Below are 12,729 nucleotides of genomic sequence, written 5' to 3' on the forward strand. Positions count from 1 at the left end.
ATCACATCGGGAGTAACGGGAACAACGGGAACTGCAGGAACAACGGGAGAGGGCATTGAGGATTGCTCCAGGAATGGGATCACACGGGGAGCAACGGGAACAATGGGAGAGGGCACTGGGGATTGCACTGGGAATGGGATCACACCGGGAACAACGGGAGAGGGGATTGAAGATCACACCAGGAATGGGATCATAGCAGGAAGAGGGATGGCAATGGGAACGGAGATTGCAACGGGAATGCGATCACACTAGGAATAGGGATTGCACCAGGAGAGGGGATCACACTTGGAATGGGGATAGCACCGGGGATCACAGCAGCACTTCCATGTGAACCCTGTCCCCATGTCCCCACCCTGTAGCCATGTCCCCCCCGCGTCGCCCCATATCCTCACCGTGTCCCCCCTATCCTCACTGTGTCCCCATGTCCCCCCACAACTTCCAATCTCCTCCATGTCCCCCCACATCCCCACACAGCCCCCATGTCCCATCTGTGTCCCCCCATATCTTCCCCTGTCCCCCCATGTACCTCATCTCCCCCACCTCCTCTCTATGACCCATGGACCCCATTTCCCCAATATCTCTGTGTCCCCTCCTGTCCCCCCATGTCCCCCATGCCCCCCTGTCACCTTGAGGACGGGCTCGGACCGCCCAGGGTAGGTTACGTAGACGTCCTTGAGACACAGGCCTGGAATCCTGGAGGCCTCATGGCCCCGGGGGGTGACAGGTGACAGTGTCTCCACAGGTGCCCCCCACTTGGCCTTGTCCAGCAGCTCCAGGAGCATCTCGGAGGAGCCGACAGCCTTGGCCAGGACTGGGAGGTACAAGAGCAGGGCCTGGGGACACAGGGACACTGGGGGATTTGTGGACATGGGGACATGGGCATGGGGACAGGGAGGGACACAGCCAGGAAGGCAAAGGGACATGGCAGGGATTGGGGAAATGGAGGGGACACGGCAGGGTGGACGTTGGGGACTTGGGGAGGACATGGCTGGGACAGGCATTGGGACATGGATGGGGACAGGGGGACCTAGTAGGGACATGGCAGGTGCACACTGAGACACAGTGAGGGGACATGGGGAGGATCTGAGGACACGGAGGGGACACAATAGGGTTGGGGTGGGGACAGAGAGGACAGGGATGGGGACATGACCAAGAGAACACGGGGACATGGGGACACAGCTGGGAAGATGTGGGGACATGGGGACATGGTGGGAGGACATGGGAGGACACAGTGACATGGGGAATGGGGCTGGTGACAGGACAGGGACACGCTGGGGACATACCAGGGACACATTGGGGATAGGTTGGGGACAGAATGGGGATGCATTGGAGACAAGCAGGGAAAACATTGGGGATGGGTTGGGGACACAGGAGGGACAGGTTGGGAACACATTGGGAATAGACTGGGGACACAGTGGGGACATGCTCCTCACATCCACAGCCCGGGTGAAGTTCAGGTGGCACATGAGGATGGTGACCAGCTCCCCAGGGGTGATGGTCCCCGCAGCCACCAAGTGTCCCCCTCCAAGGAGCAGCCCCAGCTTCATGACCAGCGTCGGGAACTGGGGACATGGGGACACAGGGTCACATGGGGTCACCCCAGCCCCATGTCACTGTGTCCCCCAGTCCCATGCCACCACATCCCTGTGTCCCCAGCCCCCCTGTCACCACATCTCCCATCCCTGTGCCACCCATCCCTGTGTCCCCATGTCCCCTGTCTCCATACCCTCTATCCCCATAACCCCATGTCCTCATGTCCCCCAGCCCCCTGCCACCATGTCCACCAGCCCTGTGTTCCCTGTCCCCATGTCCCCATCCCCATGCCACCGCATCCAATGTCCCCTAGCTCCCTGCTGCCACGTCCCCATGTCTCCTATTACAATGCCACCCTGTCCCCATGTCCCCCAGCCCTGTGCCACCCATCTGCATGTCCCCTATCTCTGGATCACCATGTCCGCATGTCCTCTGGCCCTTTGCCAATACACCCAACATCCCCATCCCCATGTCCCCATGCCCCATGTCCCTGGGCCCCCTGCCACCCTGTCCTCGCCCCTATCCACCCTCACCCCCATTTCCCCCATTCCTGCGTCCCCCAGCCCCATGTCCCCATACCCCTGCCACCACGTCCTCTGTTTCCATACCACTGTTCCTCATTCCCCTGTGCCCCCCATCCCTTTGTCCCCCCCAGTGTCCCCATACCCCGCTGGCCCAGCGCCCGGCCCCATAGGCCAGGGCCTCCCCACACTCCAGCTGGTGGCTGTGGCTGAGGCGCTGCTGGACACGTGTGGTCACTCCGGCCTCATATCCGAAGGCCCGGACGGTCCTCAGGGCCCCCAGTGACTCCACGGCCACCGCGGTGGCATCAGCCAGCGCCGCCCGCGCCCGCCGCGCCAGGTCCTGGGGACACACGGGACAGGGGGTCACCACAGGGTTGGAGGGCACAGAGGGTGGACAGGGTGGGGACAGGGAGGGGACAGAGGAGTCACCACAGAGTCACGGGGCGTTACAGAAAGCACACGGGGGTTACACCGGAGTCACTGCAGGGTCACTGCATGGGATCATGGGGGGACACAGAGGGAACAGGGGGTCACCCTGGAGACAGGGAGGTCACCTCGAGGTCACCATGCAGATGGGGAGACAGGGAGGGCACAGGGGACAGAAGAAGGTAACAGTGGGCATTGGGAGGTGACAACAGGCACCAGGAGGGGACAGGAGGGACTTGGACACGACCCAGGGAGATGACAAGGGGCCTTGGGAGGTGCCATGGGGTACAAGGAAGTGACGAGGGGTGCAGAGAGGGGACAAGGGGCCCAGGGAGGTGACATGGGCTGGAGGGAGGTGACAAGGGGCCCAGAAGAGTGACCGCGGTGCAGGGACAAAGGTACAGGTTACAAAGGGAGGTGACAAGAGGCCCAGGGAAGTAATGAGGAGTCTGGAGAGATGACGAGGGGCCCAGGGAGAGGACAGGGGGTGCAGGGAGGTGACACTGGGGACACACATGTGACAAGGGGCCAAGGGAGCTGACAAGGGACCCGCAGTCCCTGTGTCCCTCTCGGTACCTGCTGGATGCCTGCGATGGCACGTGGTAGCAGCAGGAGGAGGGGCAGCACCAGGAGGGTGACCAGGGCCAGCAGCGGGGCCAGCGAGGCCATCACGGTGAGCAGGGCCCCGGCCCGGGCCAGCGCCCACAGCGCTGGGACCACTGCCTCGGCCAGTGCTGCGTGCGCCGCCTCCGCGTCCCCCGTCACCCGCGCGGCCACCGCACCCGGCGTGTCCCCCAGGCTGCCCCCCGGGCCGGGCACGTCCCCCCGCAGCACCGCGGCCACCGCACCACGCTGGAGCCGCGCCCGCGCCCGCGTCAGCGCCACGGCCGCCGTGCTGTCACAGACCAGCTCGGTGAGGGCACTGTGGGGACAGCGGGGTCAGGGGGCACCGCGGGGCATCGCCACCTCGGGGTGTCCCCCCGCCCCTGCAGTCACCCACCTGCCGAGCCCCAGCACCACCAAGAGCCACATGGTCGCCGCCGTGTCCTCCTGTGTCACCTGGTCAGTGATGTGGCCCGTGAAGTACGGGCCTGCCACCTCGCCTGTGGGGACACTCCGACAGTGGGTGGGGAGCCCCTGACTTGGGGGCTGAGCCCCAAGAAGTGGGTACTGACCACTCTCAATATTGGGGGTTGAGCTCTGAAATTGGGTCCTGACCCCCTCCATTGCGGGCTAAGACCCCAAACTTGGGGGTTGAACTTCCAAAATTGGGTCCAGAGAACCCAAAGTTGGGTGTTGACCCCTGAAAATTGGGTGCTGACCCTCCAAATTGGGTCCTGACTCCCTAAACTTGGGTGTGTGGCCCTGCAAAATTAGGTGTTGAGCCCCAAAATTGAGTGCTGATCCCCTCGATATTGGGTCCTGGCCCCTAAAATTGGTTGATTGGCCCACCAGATTTGCACCTGACCCCACACAACTGAACCCAAAATTGGGTCCTGACCCCCCAAAATTACGTGCTGATCCCCTACGTTGGGTAATGGCCCCCAAATTGGGTCCTGCACACCTAAAATTGGGTATGTATCCCTGAAAACTGGATGTTGAGCCCTGAAATTGGGTCCTGATGCCCCTAAATTGAGTGGTGACTCCCTAGTGGATCTGCACCACAAAATGGGCTGTGGACCCCTGAAAAGTGGGTGTTGAACCACTAAATTGGGTCTGACTCTTTAAAGTTGAGTGTCACCCCCCAAACCGGTTCTTGACCCTTGAAAATTTGGTCCCAACCTGCCAAAATTGTCTCCAAAACGGGTCCTGACCAGCCAAAAATGTGTTCCAACTGCCCAAATTGGTTTCTGGTCTCCCAAAATCGGGTCCTGCCTCCCCAAAATTGGGTCTCGACCCCTCGAATCAGGCCCTGTCACCCCCCAGAGGGGTCCTGCCCCCCCACATATTGGGTCCCGACCCCCTACATATTGGGTCCTGACCCACTAAATTGAGTCTTGACCCCGGAATTGGGTTCTGACCCCTCAAACTGGGTCCTGCCCCCCCAGTCGGCTCCTTCCTTCCCCCAGTCGGGCCCTGCCCCTCCAAAATTGGGCCCTGACCCCCAGATCGGGTCCTGCCCCCCCCGAATAGGGGTCCCCCCGTACCGAGGGCCGAGGCCAGCATCAGCACCCCCACCAGCGCCCACTGCCCGCACTCGGGGCGCAGCAGGGCCAGGAGCCGGCGGATGGTGGGGGACAACATCGGGGGGGCGGGGGGCGCGGAGGGGTCCCGGTCTGGTCCCAGTGGGTCCTGATTCTGCTTTCAGTGGGTCCCGGTGAATCCCGGTGAGTCCCCGTGGGTCCCGGTGGGTCCTGGTTCTGCTCCCGGTGGGTCCCGGTTCTGGTGCCTGTGTCTCCCGGTGGCTCCCGGTTCTGGTGCCTGTGTCTCCCGGTGGCTCCCGGTTCTGGTCCCTGTGTCTCCCGGTGGGTCCCGGTTCTGCTCCCGGTGGGTCCCAGAGGGTCCCTGGTGGTCCCCGTTCTGCTCCCGGCAGGTCCCGGTCGTGGTTCCGGCGTATCCCGACGTGTCCCGGTGTATCCCGGTGCCCCAGCCCGCCCCAGTCCCCCCAGTCCCCCCGCTCCTTTCCCGGTAGCCGCCGCCGTTTCCCGGAAAGCCGAAGGCGCGCGGGGCGGGGGCGGGGTCAGCGGAGACTCCGCCCCGGGAATCCCCGGGAACCCCAGCTTGGCCCCGCCCACAGCTCGCGATGGCGGCGCTGACTGGTTAGTGGTCCCGTTACGTCATCGGTTACCGGGCAGAGGAAGCCGGAGCAGGTTGTGAAGAGGAGGGGGAGGGGGCAAAAAGGGGGCGGGGGTCTGGGCGGGGCCGGGGCGGAACGGGGCGGGGCCGGGGCGGGAGGAGGCGTGGTCTCGGAAGAAATTTTAGCGGAGCGTTCTGGGGGGCAGAACAGGGAGCACTGGTGTGGGTTGGTGAGCTGAGCGGTCTGTACTGGGAGCACTGGTGAGCTGAGGGGGCCATACCGGGAGCGCTGGTGTGGACTGGGGAGCTGAGGGGGCCGTACTGGGAGCAGTGGTGTGGACTGGGGAGTGCCCAAATCTGTAGTGGACTGATGAGCACCCCAGTCTGAACTGGGAGCACTGGTGTTGACTGGGGAGTGCCCCAGTCTGTACTGGGAACACTGGTGTGGACTGGGGAGCACCTCAGTCTGTACTGGGAACACTGGTGTTGACTGGGGAGTGCCCCAGTCTGTACTGGGAACACTGGTGTGGACTGGGGAGTGCCCCAGTCTGTACTGGGAGCACTGCTGGTGACTAGGGAGCACCCCAGTCTGTACTGGGAGCGCTGATGGGAACTGGGGAGTGCCCCAGTCTGTACTGGAAGCACTGGTGTAGACTGGGGAGCTCAGGGGGCCATATGGTGAGCACTGGTGTGGGCTGGGGAGCACCCCAGTCTATACTGGGAGCACTGGTGTGGACTGGGGAGCTGAGGGGGCTGGACTGGAGCACTAGTGTGGGCTGGGGAGCACCCCAGTCTGGACTGTGAGTACTGATGGGGACCAGGGAGTATCTCAGGCTGTACTGGAAGCACCACTGTGGACTGGTGGACTCAGAGAACTGGACTGGGAGTACTGGCGTGGACTGGGGAACTGGCACAGCTGTACTGGGAGCACTGGTGTGGACTGGAGGAGTCTGGGTGCTTTACTGGGAGCACTGGTGTGGACTGAGGGGGCCATATGCGGAGAACTGGTGTGGACTGGTGAGGTCAGGGGGCTGGACTGGGAGCACTAGTGTGGACCGGTGAGCCCCCAAATCCTGACTGGTGTTAACTGGTGAGTTCATAGGCTGCCGAAGCCCAGCGCAGGAGCTGCACTGGAAGCCGTACCGGGAGCACTGGTCCGTGCCAGTTCCACCATGGCACTGCCGCCCGCCGCGCTGCTCCCCGGGGTGCTGCTGGTGGCTGACGCGCTGGCACTGGTGTTACTGGGGCCGCTGGTGCCGGCCCTGGCGCCCATGGGGGTGGCGGGCGTGTGGCTCGAGGCCGCCCTGCGCCTGCCCTTCCTGGCTGCAGCCCCCCGGCTCCTGACCCCGCACCGGCCCCCCGGAGCCACCGCGGCGGCCGTCACCGCCGCCGCCACCCCCGCGGCCTTCGGAACCCTCCGGAGCCTCCTGGGGCCGCCTGGGGCCGGGCCGGGGCTCTTGGCGGCTGCGGTGCCCGCCTGGCTCGGGGTCACCCACGCGGCCACTGCGCTGGCCCTGCTGGGCTGGGCCACGCCCCTGATGCCCGGGAGCATCCCTGAGGCCTCCCCCGGTGTCCCCAAGACCCCCGACGGTGTCCCCAGGGCTCCTGCTGCCTTCCGGAGGGTCCTGGCGCTGGCCTGGTCTGAGTGGAAAGTCCTTGGAGCCGCCTTCCTTTGCCTCGTGCTGGCGGCCACTGGTGAGTGACGGTGCGGGGAGGGTGAGGGCACGTGGGGACAGCCACTGACCCCCCATTCATTGAGCCTTGCAGCCCCGAACTGGGGGCTGACTCCCTCCAGACTGGGCAGGGACCACCCGAAAGTTGGGTGTGGAGCCCCTAAATTTGATGTTAAACGCCCAGATTTGGAGCTGACTCCCTAAATTGAGTGGTGACCACTCCAAACTTGGGTGTTCAACCTCCAAATTGGGAGCTGACCCCCCCCAAATTGGGAGCTGACCCCCCCCAAATTGGGAGCTGATCCCCCAAATTGGGTGCTCACCACCCCAAAATTGGGAGCTGGCCCCCAAAAATTGGATCCTGGACCTCCAAACTTGGCTGTTCGTTGCCCTGAATTGGCTGCTGAGCTCTATAACTGGGTGCTGACCATCCCAAAGTTGGGTGCTGAGCCCCTACATTGGGAGCTGACCACCCAAAAATTGGGTGGTGACGCCCCCATAACTGGGTGCTGACTACCCAAAAATTGGGTCCTGACCAAGCAAACTTGGGTGTTAACCCCCACAAAGTTGGGTCTTGATCCTCAAACTTAGGGTCTGATGCCCAAAAATGGGTTTTGACCCCCCAGAAATTGGGTCCTGACCCCTAAAATTGGGTGCTGAACTCCCAAAATTAGGTGTCGAACCCCTAAATCTGGTCTCAAATCCCTACACTGGGTACTGACACCACAAAATTGAGTCCTGACCCCTTGAAATTGTCTCCCACTGCCACCAAATCACATCTTGTTCCCTCAATCGAGTCCTGCCCCCACAATCGGGTCCCCCCATGCCAGCGGTGGTGACACGGTCCTGGTGACACCCAGGGGAGACGGCGGGGCCGTACGTCACCGGGAAGGTGCTGGACGCCATCAGGAACAGGGATGGACTCACCGCTGGAGCTGTTGGAATGGTGGTGGCCGCCGAAGCAGCCAGGTGGGTCATGGCATTCCTGGTGTCCATGGCCGTGTCCCCATGTCCCCAACGTCCCCAATGTCACCGTGTCCTCCCAGTGTCCTGTTCTCTGGGTGCCGTGGGTGGCTTTTCCTGCTGGCGGCAGCGCATCTCCGGCAGAGCTTGCGCCTCCAGCTCTTCTCCCACCTGGTGCACCAGGACCTGGATTTCTTCCAGGGAATGCCGGCAGGTAATGGGACCTGTCTCATCCCACCATCCTATGACTCCAGTCCCCATCCCACCATTCCATCCTTTCCCCATCATCCTATTATGCTAGTTCCCATCCCATCCTACCCCACCCATCCATTATCCCATCCCACCATCCCATTCCCCTCATTCCCATTCTTACTATCCCATCCCTTTCTATCCTATCCCATTTTCCCAGTCTCATTCTACCATCCTCTCCGAATCCCACTATCCTATCCCACTGCCCTGTCCTCATTCTCATTCCCATCCCACCATCCCATCCCCACTGTCCCATCCCTATCAGTCCATTCCCACCATTCCCGTTGCCACCATCCCCTTTCCCATCATCCTGTCCTCCCAGTCCCCATCCCATCCTGTCCCCGCAATTATCCCATCTCGCCATCCCATTCCATATCCTGACCTTCATCCTGTCATCCCATCCCACCATCTCCATTCCTGCTATCCCATCCCAACTGTCCCATCCTGCCCTGCCATTCCCATCCCATGTCCGCCCCCCATGATCCCAATCTCCTTTCCTGCCCCGCAGCCGAGCTCTCGGCACGGTTTTCCACGGAGGTGCCGCTGGTGTCCATGGCAGTGCCAAGGGGAACCAACCTGCTGCTCCGCAGCCTGGGAATGGCGCTGGTGGTGGGGATGGCCATGGTATGGCTGGCACCGGGGCTGGCACTGCTGGCACTGCTGGAGCTGCCCCTCGGAATCACCACCCGCCGCATCCACAGTGCCCGGAAACAGGTTGGGAATATGGGAGGAGAGGGGTGGAAAGGGGACACAGAGGTGGGATAATGGAGTGGGAATGGTGGGGGTGGGATGGAGAGCAGGGGAATGGGATGGTGGGGATGGGAATGGTGGGATGGGATGGGATTGAAACTGGGTGTACGGGATGGGATGATATGATGGGAATGCTGGAGATGGGCAGGATGGAGTGATGGAGATGGGATGGAATGGGATGTGATGGGTTGGTGAAGATGGGATGGAGAGCAGGATCATGTGACAGGGGATGAGTTAGGATGGGATGGGATGGTGTGAATGCTGGGATGGGGACAGGATGGAATGGTGGGATGGGGACAGAGGGATGGGGTGGAATAGGATGAGATAGTGGGATGGGGTGTATATCAGGGGATGGGCCAGTGGGGATAGGGCAGGGATAACAGGGAAGAGACTGCACAGAATTGGTGGATTTGGGAGTGGTGGGATGAGGCTATGGAGATGGGACAGAATGGTGGGGTGGGATGGGATGAGATGGGGATGGTGGGTATGGGAATGCTGGGATGAGGACCAAGGTGATGGGATGATGGGATGGGATCAGGTGGGATGGAGACAGGATGGGACAGAGGGGACAGGACAGTGGGATGAGAAAAGAGATGGGATGGGAATGGTGGGAATGGAATGGAATGGGGGGATGGGATGGTGGAATGCGTACTGGGGAGGACTGGATGGTGGGATCGGGATGGTGTAGAAGAGACGGGATGGCACAGTTGGGATAGGAATGATGGGAACAAGATGGGATGGGGATGGCATGGGATGGGATGGGACAGGATGGAACAGGATGGAACAGGATGGGATGGTTGGATGCGGACCAGAGAGATGGGAGTGGGGAAGGTGACCAAAGGAATGGGATGTTTGGAATGTGAATGGGGGGGGGTGGGATGGGAGAGTGAGAATGGGGATTGTGAGATGGGGACTGGGAGATAGGATGAGATGGCAGGATGGGAAGTGGGAAGGATAGCATGATGGCATGGGAATGGTGGGGATGGGAGGGAGACCACAGGTGCGAGATGGTGGGAATGGAATTGTGAGTTTGCGATGGGTGTGATGGGATGGGATTGCTGGGGACGGGATGTGGATGGTGGGCCAGGAGAGTAGTCTGGGAAAGCTGGGCACCCCCCGTGCCTCCGCAGGCACTGCAGCGATCCATGCTGGAAGCATCCGCCCAGACGGCCTCAGGGGTCCAGGAATCCGTCGCCGCCATCGAGACGATCCGGATCTTCTCGGCAGAGGAGGAGGAGGAGGAGCGGCACAGGCAGAACCTGGACAAGGAGCTGAGGCTGAAGGAGCGGATGGAGCTGGAGCTGGCAGGATTCACCCTCATCCATAGGGTCAGGGGGGCTGGGAATGGGAATGGCAACACCAGGAATGGGGACCATGGGATCAGGGATGAGGACACTGGGATGGGGGCACTGGGAGAAGGACGGGGACACCCAGGAAAGGGGACACCAGGAGCTGGGATGGGGACAGCAGGAATGGGAGTGGGAAGACCAGAATAGGGACACTGGGATCAGGGATGGGGACACCAGGAATGGGAATGCCAACACTAGGAGCAGGATGGGGACTCCAGGACAAGGGATGCGAACACCAGGATCAGGAATGGGGACACCAGGAAAGGAAGTGGGGAGACTGGGACAGGGATACCAAGAGCAGTTATGGAGACATTGGGAATGGGGACACCAGGACGAGATTGGGGGCACCGGGACTGGGATGAGGACACCAGGGACAGGATGGGGACACCAGGAGCGGGAATGGGGACACCAGTATCCCTGTTCCCACCTACAGGTCCTTCGACTGGCCATACGGGTCCTGGTGCTCTTCCGGAGCCACCAGCAGCTCCGTGATGGATCCATCACTCCTGGGGTCCTTGTCACCTTCCTGCTGTACCGGGACACGGTTGGCAGCCATGTCCAGGTGATCCCATGGAATCCATGTGTCCATCCATCCATCCCCATTTCCATCCATCCCGGTACCACCCCCTCCCCTTCCCCAGGTGCTGCTCATCGGCTTCAATGAATTCATGACCAACATGGCTGCTGGGCGGAAAATCTGGGAATACTTGGATCAGGAACCCACGAGGGACACTGGGGGGACACTGGAGCCCTCCGAGCTACGGGGCGACATCACCTTCCAGAGGGTCTGCTTCACATATCCCGGGCATCCAGAGCGCCCTGTGCTGAAGGTGGGTCTGGGGGGAGTGGGGATTCCCAGGCGTGGGAATTCCGATGTCATTCCGCAGGATGTGTCCTTCGAGGCAGATCCAGGGGAGGTTGTGCAATTCCCAGGGATGGGATGGCATCATCCTCTCCATGCTGCAGGATATGTCCTTCGAGGCGTATCCTGGGTAGGTGTGGATTCCCAGGGATGGGAATTCCAGCATCACCTGTCTCCATCCTGCAGGACGTGTCCTTCGAGGTGCGTTCCGGGGAGGTGACGGCACTGGCAGGGCCCAACGGGAGCGGGAAGAGCACAACCGTGGCACTGCTGGAGCGGCTGCGGGATCCTGGGAGCGGGAAGGTGCTGCTGGATGGGATCCCACTGCAGGAATATGAACGCCAGTACCTACACCGGCAGGTGGGGAAAGCAGGGAGACTGGGAACACCAGGAATGGGATGTAGACAATGGGACAGGCATGGGGGCTGAAGTGGAATTGGGACCTGGGAGACAGGGGTGGGGACATTGAGAAAAGGGATGGGTACACCAGGGACAGGATGGAGACGCTGAGGTGGGATGGGGACAGTGGCAAATGGGATGGGGACACTGGGTACAAGGATGAGGGCAGTAGGAACAAGGATGGGGACACCAGGCATAGGAATGGGGACAGTGGGAAATGGGATGGGAACATCAAGGATGGGGTTGGGGACAGTAGGATTAGGGAGGGAGACAGTGGGGACAGTGATGGGGACACCAAGATTGGGATCGGGCCACGGAACAGGGATGGGGACACCAGGAGCTGAGATGGCTCACGGGCTCGGGGCTGGGGCAGGTGGTGCTGGTGGAGCAGGATCCTCTCCTGTTTTCTGGAACGATCCGTGAGAACGTTGTGCTGGGGCTGGAGTGCTGTGAGGAGTCAGAGCTGCGGGAGGCGGCCACTGCTGCCGGAGCCATGGAGTTCATTCAGGGGCTGGAGCAAGGCTGGGACACTGGTGAGAACCAGGGGGGGCTCCCAGGGGAATCCTGGAACCAGGGGCTTCATCCCAGGGTTGGAGTGGGACTGGGACACCGGTGAGAGCTGGGAGCACGGGGGCACCCCTGAAATGGATCCTGCTGTTTTTGGGATACTCTGGCAGAGGTGGCTGAGCATGGGGGTGATTGGCAGGGGGATGTGGGGGACCCCAGGGGCTGGATCCCACTGATCCCATGGGATCCCCCGCAGAGGTAGGGGAGCTCGGGGGGCGGTTGGCGGCAGGGGAGCGGTGTCGCCTGGCCCTGGCCCGGGCCCTGCTCCGGCGTCCGACTGTCCTCATCCTCGACGAGGCGCTGGATGATGGAGACGAGGGGGCGGTGAGTGGGGTGGCATGAGGGGGATTGGGTGGGACTGAGGTGAAATGGGCAATGGAGGGATGGGATGGCTGAGATGGGACTGGGGGGAGGGGATGGTGGGAATATGAGGTAGTGGGATGATGGTGGGAATGATGGGATGAAGACAAAGGAATTGGATGGGGTGGGGTAGGTCAACAAGGTAGGGAGTGGGAAGGTGGGAAGAGGCTGGGGAAATGGGATGAGATGGTGGGATGGGAATGGTGAGGATGGGATAAAAACCGGGCGAGTGGGATGGTAGCAAGTTGAGATGAATGGATGAAGAGATGTGATGGGACTGGATGGGATGGTGTGGGAATGGTGGAGTTGGGAATGTTGGGATGAGGACAGAGAGATGG

At 61.7% G+C, this 12,729-nt stretch overlaps 2 protein-coding genes across 2 annotated transcripts; one reads left to right on the forward strand and one right to left on the reverse strand.

The window, feature by feature from the left end:
- Positions 1–540: 540 nt before the first annotated feature.
- On the reverse strand, positions 541–4,892 carry LOC113940574 (antigen peptide transporter 1-like; the record flags this gene model as incomplete). The annotated part of the gene is made up of 6 exons (XM_027631729.1): positions 4,631–4,892; positions 3,484–3,586; positions 3,060–3,405; positions 2,200–2,397; positions 1,434–1,562; positions 541–833 (listed from the first exon to the last, which is right to left on the reverse strand). Coding segments are annotated over exons 1-6 (1,166 nt in total), but the record flags the coding sequence as incomplete, so codon positions are not given.
- Positions 4,893–5,397: 505 nt separating this feature from the next.
- Positions 5,398–12,373, forward strand: LOC113940573 (antigen peptide transporter 2-like). The gene is made up of 11 exons (XM_027631728.1): positions 5,398–5,480; positions 6,322–6,914; positions 7,753–7,861; positions 7,939–8,069; positions 8,613–8,818; positions 9,985–10,182; positions 10,637–10,765; positions 10,845–11,033; positions 11,252–11,425; positions 11,838–11,997; positions 12,228–12,373. The coding sequence occupies exons 2-11, from the start codon at positions 6,392–6,394 to the stop codon at positions 12,371–12,373; spliced, it is 1,965 nt and encodes a 654-aa protein (XP_027487529.1). The 5' UTR covers positions 5,398–5,480; positions 6,322–6,391.
- The last annotated feature ends 356 nt before the right edge of the window (positions 12,374–12,729 follow it).

This window comes from Corapipo altera, unplaced genomic scaffold, assembly GCF_003945725.1.
Source record: "Corapipo altera isolate COAL_440 unplaced genomic scaffold, ASM394572v1 129205, whole genome shotgun sequence".
Classification (NCBI taxonomy): domain Eukaryota; kingdom Metazoa; phylum Chordata; class Aves; order Passeriformes; family Pipridae; genus Corapipo; species Corapipo altera.